Here is a 16,018-nt window from a genome sequence, read left to right as displayed (position 1 = left end):
TTACAGTACTTTTATTTACTAAATTTATTAATTTTTTAAAAAGAATTTTTTGTAATAAACTATTATTATTATTATGTATTATTTTGATTTTTATTTATTTATATTTTTACTTTTATGGATCGAATCGGATATCCGATCAAAAATCTAAAAAAATTATGGATATCAAAAACCTTGAATATCGAGGTAGTTACAAATTATATTGGATCAGATAATTGATTATTCAAACAAAACAGATCGAATTACAATAGAAATGGCAGTCCAACTTTACACACGAAGATTATACTTGATTTTGAAATCATAACTTCTTTAGAATAACTAATTCTTTCAATTCCATTGAAAAATTATAGTTGTTAAACATTGAATCATATTTTCCATAGATTAAATATGTGCTTATGGTTTCGTGTGCAATGGTGACAAGCACGTCCTTCTATTCCTTAATTCAATAATTGTTACTTTCTCGAATCGTTTTTCCAAACACATTCATATCTACCGAAATGTGAGTTAGAATTTCATGACCTATCCACTAAGCATATGCTATCAAAGATTAAGGCTTCAATTCTCATGGGATGATGTAGTGATTAGACATCGTTTATGTTCTTTCCATTCCCTTTAAACAACATTTGACATTCACTCTTCGTGTATCTTACTAGTTCAAAAAGATCTTTGATGATTCTCTTAAATAATTTATCATTACGGAATTTTCAAAGATACCGGATTATCTATATATAAATGTATATATTCAACTCAGTGTCTTCAATATGGTTTCCAGATCAAATATTTCAAATTAGTACAAACATAGGAAATGGGAAAACTCGATGGGCTTGAAGGTGTAGAACTGTAGATAATAATTCCTAAGTTTGTAAAGTTAGTAGATATTCAAAAATGATATGATTAACAGATTTATCAATCTCTCCACACGAAAAATATGATTGGACGATGGAATATTCTGAAAACAAAAATATATAGTGTTGTGAATACGAGAAGGGATATTAACTCAATTTTTTTCTGTGTTGACAAAGGAGAGATATACAAAATAAAAAAAAATTACGCAATTAACTAATAATTCAAGCAATATAATGCAGGATAATGAGGAATTGATAGCCATTGCTATAAGTTATCTCATAAATATTTGTGTCATCGAACATGGAAGAGATAGATGAAGTATTAGTAAATATCACCATGACTACCATGGATTCGATAAGCGAGGATCTCACGTCTCCAGTTCCAGAAATAGGAGGTAAAACTCTCCTTAATCACAATGTATCTGGAAAATTTTCTAAGGTCAGATGGAATTATAGCTTTCTTTTATAGTGGAGTATAGTGGGAGAGATAGTGAAAAGAGATTTAACTGGTATCTATCTTAGTAAAACAGAAAACATTCTATTGGACCTAATATTTATTTTGTAAGTTTTTAAATTAAATACACTTTTATACTTTATAGTTAAACCTACGTTAAATCACTATTGTTATTTTCTTTATACTACTATCTATGTTTCCAAACAACATACTTATTTCTTTATACTACTATCAATGTTTCCAAACAATATATTTTATATACTACTATCAACGTTTCCAAACAATACAATAATTAATCTTAGTTATTTTATATCCATCATTTTCTCTTTAAAATTTTGTAGAAACGTCATAATTTCATAAATTACAAAATAATAAACTTTAAAGTTGGATTATAAGATTACAAATTATGAAACTATTACAATTTCAATCAAATTAGATTACATATCGATCATCCATCAGTTCAATCGGTTAGTCTCGGGTTTTAGTGACTTTTTAATATGAATATTTTTAAAAACTAAATTGAATTGTTAGATCTCCGGATTAACCGGTATAATCACAATCGGGTTGAATTTAAAAACATGATTTAAATGCAAAAATATTTTAAATACACATTCTTTAAAAGTTAACAAAATATTTGTTAAGTTATTAGTGAAATTTTTCATCGTAAAATATTCCGCGCTTCCAAAGCGCGGATCAAGATCTAGTATATCTTAAAGTAACCAACTATATCACAGAAAAATTACATCTAGGGCCACATTTTATTTTAGTAAATCATCTCTGAAATTCGCTCCTCTTATCTTATTATACAGTAACCAACGAGTATTGCTTTTCAACACTTGCATATGTTCGCTGATATCTTCAATGGACAATTATCCAAACTATAGTTAAGTAACTATCTAAATCTATATATAATAGCAAACCCACAATCAGTGTATGGTGACATCGGCATTTTTTTATAGGAAAAAAAAGTTAGTATCTAATGGTGGAGTTTATCGTAAAAGTACATCCAATGTACTTAATTTTGTTTTAGATGAAGGGAATGACGTCACCGTGTCATTTTAGCAAACGACGTCTTCTTCCTATCTCTTCAGAGGCGTCCCCTAAATTGCAAGAATTATTTTTCACTTAACAGTTGTATCTTTTCACTCTCAGAGTTTCACTGGAACGTCATCATCTTCCTTCATGAGTTATTTGTTTATATATATAAAGTTTTTCAAACTTTTTTTTGGCCAACTTGTTTCAAGTTTTCGGTGATTCTCTCCTTGTGCTTTTATCTCTCTTCGTCTCCTTTTACATTCAAACCCGTTAGTTTGATTTTGCCGCAGCAGATCTTTGTTCCTATAGCCCTCTCTCTTTCAGCGATAATTTCAGATTCAGATTAAGGTAGTGCTGTTACTCTGCAATTTTCTAATTATTAAATTTATTGTCCCTTGGAGTTTCTGCAACTACAGTAAGCGTATTTTTGCTTTAATATCCTCTGATTCATTGTTTGATAAATTACTGTCGGATCCACGAATTATTGAAGGTATGTCTTTGGTGTCTTCTCAGAATCTTAATTATTGCACTTATATATAATAGGATGAAGTGTGTCTTCTGGTATTTTGAAAAATTTCTGATACGTGAAGAGGTATGTCTTCAAGAGAGAACCAGAGGACATATAATCAAAAATTACTGATCAAACAAAGAATCAGAGGAGCTATGTCTTCAAGAGACATTTTTTTTGGTATTTTATGATTGATCGTGTGGAAATACAAACAATCAGAATATATATCAGCCGCATCTCCGTGCGCTACACTCCTCTGCACTTTTGCTGCTTCGATGTCCACACGATCAGTATTTTTGCTTAGATGTCCTCTGGTTCATCGTTTCTTTATCATTTCCCTTCATCATTGTTCTCACTCACATCCAATTTATTGTCCTACAGCTTTTTGCGTTACTTACTGTGGCTTTTTTCTGTTATGAAACAAGTGACTCCCTCTCCAATTTTTTTCCTTGTCTGTTTTCACCACCACCAATTGTCAAACTCTCTGAACTTTTCCCCTGTCTTCACCACACCACAGTCTTGATTTTTCTCTTCTCTTCTTTTATACTGTCTCCCCAACCCACTAATATCTTAATTTGCAAATGTAGAGCTATTTAATGAGAAAACTTTTTTTTCTCAAGAACTTATTGATCTTCTTTGGTACCGTTTCTCCAAATCAAAAAGGTACTTTTCTAGACTGAATCATCGTTGAAACACAAACAAAAGTAAGACTTACAACTCCTAAAATTGTTTCATTTAACAAGGGATTCAAAGAGGAGAGTTATGATTTTCTGTCCATATGAAGCTGAACGTAAAGTCGTTGTCCATTTTAATTCCATGAATAAGTTTAATCAAAAGGGTATTTTACCAAGTTTATTTTGGTCGTCCACGTTATATAGAAGAGATGTGATTTAACTGATTGCCTAGAGTGTAGATATGTTTAGTCTAACGAGAGTATAAGATGTTTTCTTCTCACCGAACAATTAGGTTTCAACTCGCGCTTTGGGACCAGATTGGTAAGGGCCTCTTTCCTTTCGTTTCGTATCATCTGTACATGCGAAAAATTGGTCTTAGTGATAATAATAAGGTAGAAGAATTTACTTCTGGTGTATCGAGGGCCTCTTAAATTTTCGTTAATGTTTGTTTAAGTCAACCATTGCATTCTTTATTAACTAATGTAACAGTTGATGATAAACTTTTCACCATTTGATAATAAACCAACCACTGCAGCATGATTAAACATTTGCGCTCTTGTGTTATTTGTAATTTCAAACCGTTTTGTAATTATTGCTGAACCACACTAAGTGTAAAAAGATTTTCCAGTTTTATTGTTTATTATCTCTCAGCTCGAAGGTATTGGAAAATAATAGGTTGTTATTTAAGAAATACTATTCATAATGTATTGGAAAAGAAGGGAGAGTGTTTGAGCAGCTTTGACTTGAGTTAGAAAGTCTTCCACTTAGATCTTACCAAATTTTAATAAGAGTAATGCAATAAAGATGATATGTCTTCTTAGCACGCTTCTTATACAACACATATCTTTGTTCAATCCCGCATTTTTATACTGGACGACCAACGTTCATGAGCAGAAAATCATATCTCCAACATTACATGATCACAATAATCACACCACTAACAAAATCATGTGTGGTTATATTTTCAATAGATATATTGTTTTATTGGGGGCTTTTTCAAATATGTAAACCATCTCCGACAGTACATTATAGAAATATTTAAAAATAAACTAATAGTTCCTCTGTTCCATATTACTTATGTTTTACCTCAATGCACAAATATTAAGGAAAACTATTTTTTGAGCTGGAGTGAAATAGATCATCACTGCACGCTGAGTACTTCGATTTCAAAGTCGAGAACCGAGTTTGGCTAGATTCCCCACGCCGGAAATCCACCAGCACCATATGCGTAATCCGGTGAGCACTGCAGACACACGAGATGTTAAATACCACCAAAAAGTTATTCCACACACTAATGCTTAATAGTCCTACAAGCTCAAAAAAATAAATATACACAGAGACAATAATGCCACCAAGAGAGACACACAAAGGCTTTATATAATTCACGAAGCATAGATAGCAAAGGTTGTGAAAGAGTGGAACACGAAGAAAGAATCAAATCTGTTTTTTTTTTTTTTTAATACCCGCAATCGAGCAACCTCTCCAATTTGCATTCCAATAACGCCTTCATCCCATCCTGTTGAACCGACCAAAAAATATTTCAAAAAATTAAACTCTTCAAGAAAGAAACTGTAATAAGATTACCAAAAAAAAAAAAAAGAAACTGTAATAATAATATATGATCCAAACCACAAAAACAGAGTAAAATATTACCTTTGATCACAGCACCTTTACCGATCTGGAAGGAGAAAGGTTTTTGGCCAGCGTCCTTTGTACTATACAAATCAAAAGTTAAAAATACTTTTAAAAGAACCGAACCATATCCATTTTACAAGCGAGATAGTGTGTGTATGAGAGTGTTAATGCCAAGAGGATTCTTTTTTTTTTACCTCCAGAATTGCTGAGAAAGATCACCACCTTTCCCTGAAACAAGGGACATATAGAAAGTTTGAATCTCATACAAGAAACTGGTATATGATTATTACAGATCAAGCTTCACAGAACATAAACCCTAACTAAATCCATATCTCTAGCCACTAAGCAGATAATTGTGTAGATCTATTTTCGATATTAGCTACATGAGTAGAGAGGTTACCGAATCCAGTACAGTGGACGGTGACGGTTTGACCCGGAGCGGGTTTGGGTCCTGTGCCGGGTCTGATGATTTGCTTCTCCATACCCATCTTTTTTCTTCTCTTCTTCGAATCTCCTAGACGCTTGCTTAAAATGATGTGATACCTCACCTTTTTCTCTTATCTATAGTATCGATTTGGTTATCATCTCGGCCTTATAATAGCCCTACAAAATCGCGGGCCATTCTTTATTTTCGCAAATGGGAACCATTATAAAACATCAATTTCCTTTCTAACGGACAATCAAATCAGGCTTGAAATCTAGACTCTGAAGCCATTAGCTATAGTCAAGAGGAAGATTTGTGTTATTAAGTAGGAAAGAGAGTACAAAAGAGGAGCCTGAATTTTTTTTTTTTTTTTTTAGCATGGCTTTGCTTCCTGTCTTCATCATAATCACTGGGGACAAACAGATGGTAGAGGAACGTTTAGAGCCGCATCAAGACTCTCAAAGAACCCAATCCCTTCAATGACATTATCCGCCTCTCTGTTGCTTTCACTTGTCCCACCTGCCCCAGCAGGCTCTTCTACCTCATTACTAAGTTCCACATTCAAATCCAATCTCCCCACCTTCTTATAACTCCACTTCCATTTCTTTTTCTACTAGTATAACTTCGTTACTTCTCACAAGTGGTTCTTTCCCTTTCCCACCATCCACATTCAACCAAGTACAGTACTATCTATATATATATATTGAATGAATGAATTCAACCAAGTACTATATCTTGCTTTAATTTCTGTTCAAGTATGCTTGAGAGACTCTAGATCTTTTGTGGTTTTCTCACATGCAAATAATTAATAAAGTAATTACCACCCGTTCAAGGATCATCACTGATGCTCTACCAGTTAAGTAAAATTTCGAATAACAAAATATTGGACAGATCAATGTATGAGACTAACCAATAACACAGAATACATATAGAATATCACTTAGTTCTTACAACATGAGTACTGAGTCTAATGACCATCGAGCTGCTCCATTGGCCTCTCTCTAGTCACAATACCCCCATATAATATTTTAAAGGAAATTGACAACACATTCTATGGAACAAATAAGCTTTCCACGAAACTGGAAAACTACTTTTCCAGTACAACGCTTCTTACAATGACAACAAATAGGTCTAGACATGTGATGATTGTTAGACAGAACACTAACCTTTCTATCCCTTGAGATGAGAAACGATGAACCGGGTTTCATGTATAAGTACTTCCCAAGTAAGCATTCAATGTGTAGGGTGACACAACAATACTCATCACACGTATAAAACCTCTCTTTTGGCTTTACTTCTCCTTCGCAAGCTTCACACCAATACATCATGGTACTTGTTTCCTTACCATAAGAAAGAGTGAGCATATGATCATCATGCTTATACCTCACCTTTTCAGGCAAAGTAGCACATTTGAAACACAAAGCAAAGTCGCACTCACACTCAATGCAATTGAATGTCTCATTCTCCATAGAAAGACTTAAAGATTTGCAAACACAACATTTTCTTCGTTCTTCTGGTTTGGATGTTAGGAATAAAGGATGTGCATGACTTCCACGGACTAATGGCTCAAAAATTGTAGCACACTGCACATGCAGCTGAAAATCACAATCTTCTTCACCACACTTGTAAAAGAAACCCGAACATATCCAGTTACAAGCTGAGCATGTAACTGGCTGGACACCATCATATCCTCCTATTAGAGTGAGTAGATGTGGATGTATCGGGCTATATGTTTTGCGAGGAAAATTCGCACACGTCTCGTGAAGAATGAATTCGCATTGCATACAAGAGTAAAATTTACCAAAATAGATTGGCATGACGCATGCTTGACACACCTTATCCTCATCGTAATCTCTTCCAGTGTTCTCATTGAGTCTCAAATGATGATGTTGATGAGTGAAATGCTGTATGATTCCATCGCTAATCCTCACAAACGGCTCGACTTCTTTTTCTTCAATTCCTTCGGGCTCGCCCTCGAGTTCTAAGCCATCCCACACATTTCTCTGCGTGGCACATCTTGAATGAGCAGTGTACGAACAATCGGTCTTGATGCAAGAGTAGCCACCGCAATCATTATCAATCTTTGTGCGACAAACACCACAAGACCAATCTCCTTGGTCAAAAGATGGAGTAAAACCAATACGATGGACATGCCGGGATATCCTTATAACACGTGGTAAGCTGAGACATCTCAGATGGACCACAAAGTCACAAGGAGGACACATATAGATAGGGGAGGTTGAATCGGGCAAGGCGCAGACGTTGCAGACTAAGGAAGCACGTCTTGGGAACAAAGCAAGAGTATGTTCATGCCACCTTGGATGGTTTATAGATAAGACTGGTGGTTTCTCGGCACAAGCTATATTGATAGCAAAATCGCAAGCAGAGCAATAATAAAATACCTTTATCAGATCTTCATCACAACAATAACATTTCCTTGTTGGAGAAAAATAACTCAACAGGGCAAGCTGAAGAAAATGTTTTGGATGAAGTAGGTGCTTGATTTCAACTGGAGCCTCGTCATATCTCTCATGGTTCTTGCCATTGCAACCTCTGCAAAGAAAATGTGTAGCATCTTCTCTTGCTAATCTGAATTGTTCCCAATTTGTAGGGAGACAATTCCACTTTCCATAGCCGTGCGGCAAGGGCTCTTCATCCACATGAAACTTTCCTTGTATCAAATCTACTTGTACTTGAGGGCGTAAGGAAATAAGCTTTTTGAACTGTGAATAGACAACGAGGAAGACTATTTGACAGATAAGTAACACGAGTTCCGGCTGAGGATCGAGTTTGACTGTTTGAGGCAGGAGTGACGAGAACTCCAAATCCGTATCTACAGCGCTGTCGAGAGAGACTTTTTGAGAAAGGAGTGTTATGAGCTGCGAAAGAGGCTTCGGCTGGGAATCCAAATCAGTAGAGTTGAAAAGAGAGATTGTCTGAGTAACGAGTGACATGAGCTCCGACTCCGACTCCAAATCCATTGACCTGACGAGATGGATTATCTGAATAACCATTGGTTTGATCTTTGACTCCCATTCCGGTTTCATTAAGTGTAACACAGCCCGATGAAAGTCGTCGAGGGTAATTAGCTGATAAATGAGTGAAATGAGCTTCGTCTCCGGCTCTGAATCCATAGAGTTTTCTTGGGGGAAAGATCTTAGTGAGATTTTGGCTATTTTGCGGCTATCTGTTTGGTAGGTTTGTAGGAAAGTATTCTAAAATAGGATACCCTAGTTAATTAAATAGAAGACTACCTAACTATATACACAGCTTTCTAAATTGATAACTAAAAAAGTAGTGAACTTAGATAATTAGATATCTATCTAAATATCTATATAACTATCTTAGATATGTAGACAAGCTATCTAAATAACTATCTTAGATATGTAGACAACTATCTAAATAACTATCCTATTCGAATAAATATATAGTTGTTTTTAGCAAAAAAAAAAAGTTGTACATTATAAATTTACTATTTAGTTAAATAAACTCAACAATACTTTTTTTTTTCTTTTGAAACACAACTCAATAATACTTCACAATTATATGCAAACTGGACAAGGCTTGCAGCAATATGCTTCCATCGCTCTCTCTCTCTTCTTTATTGGTACTGCAATCACTGTCTCGCTTTCTGGACCTTTTTTTCATCAAAAGTCCAAGTTAGCAGCTGAGTTTTGTTTCTTGGTTTATGTAAGTATGTGCCCTCTTTGGATCATTTGTTCATCGGATGAACCAACACATTAAATAATGATGTCGATTCCTATTACTAGTTCCCTACACAAGCGTTTAACACCACTGTGCATCTTGTCTGATAATAATATCACATGATCATTTTACAGCTCTAAAGGAAGTGTAGCATTCTTGGTTTTGTCACCCTTAAACACATGGAAATAATACTATTTTACCGATCAAGCGTTATCAGTGGAACATTAAACACATGAGCAAGCTAGCCATTGTTAGTAACACACAGCGGAGGAGAGCAGCTTTGAAATATTCTCTATACTCATTGACACATACTCATTGATCTGAGTTTGATTAAAGTGTTACCAGTGGACCAAGAACCCTACAGCTACCATTTTAATTCATTTAGCTAATCAAGATTGACCATACAACAAATTTACAAAACAGTCAAAAATCAATGAAGTAACTTATGAACTGTAGAAGAAGAGGACGTCAGCCATTTTCCAGAAACATAACCTCGCGACGAGATTACAAGCAAATCAAGAACAGGAAGAGAGAAAGCTTTTGATCAAACTTAAATGGTGCATGTCATTAGTCCCCCAATATCCAAAACAAAAGTCGAAAGAAAGCTAAGAAGACCCTTTATTGGGCCTAAACTATCACACTAAAAGCCCAATCACATTAGGTTTAAGAGAAACCCTAATTCAATAGGGGAGCGCTCATATAAAGCCGCCATTTTTTTCAAGTGGCAACCTTTCTCCGAAGAGCAGCGGTGAGAGAGAGAACCAGTCGAATCGAGAGGAAGAAAAGATGGTGTCCGGGTCAGGGATATGCGCGAAGCGCGTCGTGGTCGACGCGAGGCACCACATGCTGGGCCGTCTTGCTTCGATCATCGCCAAGGAGCTGCTCAACGGACAGAGAGTCGTTGTCGTCAGATGCGAGGAGATATGCCTGTCAGGTGGATTGGTTCGACAGAAGATGAAGTACATGAGGTTTATGAGGAAACGCATGAACACTAAGCCTTCTCACGGTCCCATTCACTTCAGGGCTCCCTCTAAGATCTTCTGGCGTACCGTTCGTGGGTTCGTTGTCTAATCTCTTCACTTTTTGAACTTGTACACGTGTTGGAGTGTTGGGTGTTTGTATCAATGGCTTAGGTTACAGAAAGTGTCGGCCTTTTCATCATTATGTGAATTTTTTTCTTGAAAATGAAAATGAAAATTATACTGTAGGGTGCTTGTATCAGTAGTTGCAATTACATGGGGTCATTAGTGATTGTATTAGGTTACAGAAAGTGTTTGGCTTTCATGCTTTGTGTAGTTTGTATTACTCAGACATTTGTTTGGAAATGTATTGCTGTAGTTTGGAAGTTTTGTGATAATATGTTTTTGATTATATTTGGTTGTTGTGGCAGTATGATTCCACACAAGACCAAGCGTGGAGCTGCTGCTCTTGCACGCTTGAAGGTCTTTGAAGGAGTCCCACCACCTTACGACAAGGTCAAGAGAATGGTTATTCCTGATGCTCTCAAGTAAATATCCTTTTCAACTCTTCTGTTTGCTCATAGCTATTGAAAATGTCTAGTGTCTTCCAACTGGTTTTCTAATTATTCCCCTTTTTGTTTTTGCGTAGGGTTTTGAGGCTCCAGGCTGGTCACAAGTACTGCTTGTTGGGCCGTCTGTCTTCTGAGGTTGGCTGGAACCATTACGATACCATTAAGGTACAATCAGAACTAGTCCCCTGTAGTAAAAAGTAGTGTTTGAATCCTACTTATGTTTTAACTCACAAATTTGGATCATATCATTGTACAATCATTTTACTTGTGAGGCAATCATTTTAGTGGATTTTACATCTGGTATGATGATTTGCAGGAGCTTGAGGTCAAAAGAAAGGAGAGGTCACAGGCTATGTATGAGCGTAAGAAGCAGCTCATCAAGCTCAGGACTAAGGCTGAGAAGGTTGCAGAGGAGAAGCTTGGATCCCAGCTTGATGTTCTTGCACCCATCAAGTACTGAGAATTGGCATCTATTATTTGGTTTAATACTTGCTTTGGTGCTCGTCTCTATTCTACCTTTTGAATTTTGTTTGTGCTTTTGGTAGCTTGTAAACTTAAAATATTGGAATGAGACATTTTGGTTTTTTGAATGAACAATCTGCTATGGTTCTTACTATTTTTCTCTAAGATCAATGGGCAAGTGTTTAAAAGAAAAATGCTAAAATATATACCTCTGAATTCTATAGTCTTGTATGGTATCTTTATCACAACCCTGGCCGCGTGTTATGTTGTGCTTCTACTCATCGAACTATCGGATCGACTTCATCAATCCAGCCCCAAGAGACAGATTCGTTAAAACTGGTGGAGAATTGTTGCAATAAAGACAAAATGAGAGATCGAAATAATACATTTTATTTCTTCAACAAAACAAAAGATTGTGCTGGTCTAATAATAGATATGCATATGAAATCCAGTGTCATGGGAGCATGGAAGCATATGGTCTCTCTTTTGCTTGTTTTCCCATTTATAACCAGCCATAAGAGGAAAGTAAAAACAATAATACATTTAAATTAAACTAACCTAGCCCTCACAAGAGTCGAAATTAGAAAGGAACAAACAAAAAGAAAAGGCTACTAAGGGCCCTAAATATATGCCACATGATGAGGAAACAAAGAAAAAGGAGTGGAAGAGCAGACTTCTATACAAAACATTATAAACTGTTTCTACTCTCCCAAACCATGAGATGACTTCTCTCTATGATGCAGCGGTAATTTACATAGATGTCAAAAAGACCATCATGAATCTATCTATCCACCTTCTTTCTCCGTTTATCTTCCTCTGCCCCCATCCAATATGCAAACTCAAACCTGCAGAGTTTACAATTTACTTTGGCTGGAAAAAAACCAATGTTTAAGTTATACACCATCTCAGCCATATCCAAAGACCACCCACTTGATGATGTTTAATGCCACAAAGCGAAGACCCCGACTCTGTACAAACCAGTTTTTGAGTAACTGCACAGGGCCAGCATAACCCTTTGCAGGATTTACAACTACTCAGAGGTTCTAGGTTTCATCTGATGTGCCTCTCATTCCACTTTTGTGTCAGGGGGCTTGGGAGATGGTAGTTTTTGTGCTTCTTCCAGTTGAGGAGGCTGATGATCAGAAGCAAGATGTTTCTGATGTTGTACAGTCAGCTGCTCTGGCAACTTTGGTCGTCTCTGTTCCACTGAAGGTAGGGATGGTTGTCTCTGTATCACGCCCTTGAGCTCCTGACAAGGTACGCCAGCAGGCAAATGCTTCTGCGCTAGTCCTTCGTTTGGTGTTGTTACCGGATTACTACAAGCTGAATCTGTATTAGAACTGTTTGCTACTTTAGGAGCAGCGCTTTGCACAGAGGCGGCATTTGATGGAGGATCCGATGCAATTGGAGAAGGCATAGCAATAGAACCAACTGCTTTAACTTTTTTCGAATCATTACTCACTTGAGGCATACCCTTGCTCGTACTTATTCCACTAGCTGTTTGTGTGGTACTGGTGACAGACTGCGGAACACGTGCCACAAATTCAGCTTGGGACTTCGTTGCTAATTCAGACTTACCTAGATGATTCTGATGAACAATTCGCTGAGCTGTTGGCTGCACCTGATTGCGCTGCTTTTGGTGTAGTAATAAATGCTGATGGTTGGAAGGTGCAACTGCTGGTGAAACTGACGGGCTAGACGTCGATAAGACGTTACATGAGGCCGCAGATGAGCTCTGGCCTTGAATGCAATCGTCTGAAGGTAACTGTACCTGTTGTTGTTGTTGGGACGGAGATGTAGCTCCAGGAAATGCTTTGGGCCGTTGCTGATCAGGCCTAACTGGAACCACTGCCTCTCCTTTTTCGGTAGCCTGATTTGCTGGGGGCATGGTGAGACCATTCAGGTGTGACTGCTCAACAGTGATGTTCTGATGGATCATGTTTCCTCTACCCATCCCCTTTGATTGTTTACTCGGCTGCTGACCTTGCGTTGGCTGTCGCTGGTGTGGATGTTGTCTTCCAGATTGCTGCTGGAGTTGCCGCTGCCGTTGTCTTCCAGCTTGATTGTTCACTCCAGGAGCAGCAGAGTGAGGATTCCTACCAAGACCATGAAGAAGCAACTGAGACTTTTGAGGGTTCTGTTGTGCCATAGCACTAATATTAGGAGAGGTCGACATTAAGGGCACTGGTAAGGGCTGAGACGAAACAGGTGGTTGAGGCTGAGGACTTTTTTGTGGAGGAGGAGAAACAGAAGTTCCCTGAGGTTGTTGTCCATGTGGCACAGTGGTGTTAGATGCTGCGAGCTGCTGCTGTTGCTGTATATACCTCTGGTGCATTTGCCTTTGACGGAGGGCAAATCCGTCTTGCTGTGCCCCAGTGGCATGACTTAGGTTTGGGCTCTGGAGCTGAGGATTATGCGAGTTGCCAAGTACATGCGACTGCTGTGGCATCTGATGCTGCTGGGAAACATGGCCTGGGAACGACTGAACAGAAGTTGTCTGGTTGTTGGTAAATCCAGAACTCAAACTACCAAAAGCTGGGATCCCTTGACTGTTCCCTTGAGCAGCCTGCATCAGAAACTCAGGCATATCAGTTTAATCATCTCTGGATTGTTCGTAATAGTGTCAAAAAGTTTCAAAAGTCAATCTAGCAGCGGTAGGAAAAAAAAATCAGAAGCGCTGAAACTGAACGTATACAAACTAAACCAAGGTGTCAGATAAAATTTTCCGGGTGGGGAAGTAAATGCTACGTTCCCTCATGCAAGTAATCATAAATTTTACTGTAACAGTTAGCATAGCAGTAAATAAAAGCCAGGTTGCTCACCCGCATCATATGCTGAACGGCTTCACGAGGAGGCCTGAGCATGGAGTTTCCTTGAGAAGCTCCTCTTCCAGAGTTTGGAATTCCCACCATACCAGAGGACAGCATGCTAACATTATTTGGCATTGCTGGTGAGCCCATCCCTTGAAAGCCACTCGACACGGGTGTGCCCCTGTTCGTTCCACTTACGCCCGTGGTGTTGTTTACACCAGGAACCACGCGATGTCCCAATCCTGAGACAGCTCCATGAGTTGATATAGAATTCTGCTGCAGGTTTTTACCCGATGACATCTGATTATGTCGTTGGAGTCGGTGTTGTTCATCAAGTGGTAAAGACCCTCTAGGAACGTTGAATCTACCATCCCTAAAAAAAGAAAAAACTATATAAACAAACCAAAAGAAGTAACAATCCTCGAGTACATTGAGCGGAGATGCAGAAACGTGTGCATTCACCCAAACAAACTATTCATTACATGTCTACCTTGCAGAAGTACTGTGTAGACCAGGTGTGGTTGGTAAATTGTTACCCGGAACCACACCAGATGATCCCGAAGTGGATGGAGTGGCTCCAGAAGTAGGGAGCACTGGCGTCCCTTGATTCGACATTGGAAGACCCGGATGTGAACCTGGACTTTCAAGTGAAAATAAATCTTGACCTGAAGTTGACGCATCACAGAGATCAAGGGGCCTTCATCCAGAGAGTAGCAAATATCAGAATCGCGGAAGTAGTTGTCAGTAAATATGTATATATACGGAAACACCAAAACTTACGTTAGAACACCTCCATTCAAATTATTCGGGAATACTTGAGAAAGAGCCATGACTTGTGAATTGTGAACTGGTACTATCTGCTTCGGATCACGACCATCATTCTTGAAGGTCGATGAAACAGACAGAATTAGCAACAAGAAACAATATAGGACCTTAGGAGATTTAAACTTCAAACTACAACGTAATGGTTCTTAATGACATTAGCAACTATTGGCCAAGTTTGCAGATATGCTTTGAAACATGCCTTCTACACCATAAAATCTGACTATAAAACGACAAGACAGTCTATCTTCTGGAATTCCATATCTCGGATTTCTAGAAGCAAAAGCGTTTACCAATTCCAGTGCAGTTTAAAAACTTAATTTCGTGGAAACCTTGAGAAGACTCCGAAACTATGAGTCATTTCCAACAGGGACTCAGAAACTAAAACTTGAACTATCACAACGTTTGAAATAAGAACGGAGAAACAAATGCAGAAAGAAAGTTCACTAGTTTCAGGTAATAAGCTTGCAAACAGTAACAAAGTACTAGGTGAACCAACCTGTGTCTTTCTACAGTGTAACTTCTTCCCAATTAAACAAATTTTCTCAAAATGGGACTTCAGGGTATCTTCCTCCATTGGCCCTTGCAGTCGCTGAAACAACTGTCTTGCACTTCCCTGAATATAACAAACATATTATGGGTATTTGAATTAGTCTTAACATAGTGGAAACTTTATTCAGCGTCTCAGAGCTAAAGAAAAACCTTCGGTATGCCAGGTAAAGTGGATGGATAAGACTGTGAAGTCCCCGAGTCTTCAGCACTATCAGCCCCATCACTGGCAGTCTTGTCCATCAGAATCTTATGCCGCTCCTTGCACTCAGTCGGATTACGATATATACACTGTAAAATCAATTAAGAATGCGGGTAACAATACTCAAATCAATCAGCCAGTAACGAAGCCCAAATGTTCACTAGAATAGAAACAAACAGTAAATCAACTGAAGTATAGTTCTGCCACTCAATTGGAAATGTACCAAGGAAAGAATCCCAAAATGAACTTACCTTGATTTTAAGAGTGCTATTCACTGCATCACTAATTAGCTCCCAGTTAGGGCCCATGTCATGCACCAAGACAACAAGCGCCTAAATGGTGGGAAGTAATTAGATATTCGTACA

At 37.8% G+C, this 16,018-nt stretch overlaps 4 protein-coding genes and 1 long non-coding RNA gene across 5 annotated transcripts; 2 read left to right on the top strand and 3 right to left on the bottom strand.

Moving 5' to 3' along the window:
• The first annotated feature begins 2,190 nt into the window (after nt 1-2,190).
• On the top strand, nt 2,191-4,185 carry LOC130505532 (uncharacterized). The gene is made up of 2 exons (XR_008941724.1): nt 2,191-2,679; nt 2,875-4,185. It is a non-coding gene; the product is annotated as an uncharacterized LOC130505532 (long non-coding RNA).
• A 217-nt stretch (nt 4,186-4,402) lies between these two features.
• LOC108856304 (peptidyl-prolyl cis-trans isomerase FKBP12) lies at nt 4,403-5,879 on the bottom strand. Its single transcript, XM_018630077.2, has 5 exons — nt 5,549-5,879; nt 5,343-5,376; nt 5,167-5,228; nt 4,977-5,029; nt 4,403-4,756 (listed from the first exon to the last, which is right to left on the bottom strand). Exons 1-5 carry the CDS (start codon nt 5,634-5,636, stop codon nt 4,703-4,705), a joined length of 291 nt encoding a protein of 96 aa, XP_018485579.1. The 5' UTR covers nt 5,637-5,879; the 3' UTR covers nt 4,403-4,702.
• Nucleotides 5,880-6,470: 591 nt separating this feature from the next.
• Nucleotides 6,471-8,813, bottom strand: LOC108858834 (uncharacterized). Its single transcript, XM_018632701.2, has one exon. The coding sequence runs from the start codon at nt 8,704-8,706 to the stop codon at nt 6,601-6,603; it is 2,106 nt and encodes a 701-aa protein (XP_018488203.2). The 5' UTR covers nt 8,707-8,813; the 3' UTR covers nt 6,471-6,600.
• A 1,187-nt stretch (nt 8,814-10,000) lies between these two features.
• Nucleotides 10,001-11,424, top strand: LOC130505531 (60S ribosomal protein L13a-2). Its single transcript, XM_057000135.1, has 4 exons — nt 10,001-10,335; nt 10,668-10,784; nt 10,886-10,973; nt 11,125-11,424. The coding sequence occupies exons 1-4, from the start codon at nt 10,064-10,066 to the stop codon at nt 11,266-11,268; spliced, it is 621 nt and encodes a 206-aa protein (XP_056856115.1). The 5' UTR covers nt 10,001-10,063; the 3' UTR covers nt 11,269-11,424.
• A 257-nt stretch (nt 11,425-11,681) lies between these two features.
• Nucleotides 11,682-16,016, bottom strand: LOC130505530 (chromatin modification-related protein EAF1 B-like). Its single transcript, XM_057000134.1, has 7 exons — nt 15,905-16,016; nt 15,605-15,742; nt 15,402-15,518; nt 14,861-14,961; nt 14,571-14,777; nt 14,093-14,453; nt 11,682-13,836 (listed from the first exon to the last, which is right to left on the bottom strand). Exons 1-7 carry the CDS (start codon nt 15,959-15,961, stop codon nt 12,337-12,339), a joined length of 2,481 nt encoding a protein of 826 aa, XP_056856114.1. The 5' UTR covers nt 15,962-16,016; the 3' UTR covers nt 11,682-12,336.
• Nucleotides 16,017-16,018: the final 2 nt, after the last annotated feature.

Source organism: Raphanus sativus, unplaced genomic scaffold (genome assembly GCF_000801105.2).
Source record: "Raphanus sativus cultivar WK10039 unplaced genomic scaffold, ASM80110v3 Scaffold2351, whole genome shotgun sequence".
Taxonomy (NCBI): domain Eukaryota; kingdom Viridiplantae; phylum Streptophyta; class Magnoliopsida; order Brassicales; family Brassicaceae; genus Raphanus; species Raphanus sativus.
The sequence above is the reverse complement of the archived record's forward strand: the minus strand, read 5'-3'. Positions and strand labels throughout refer to the sequence as shown.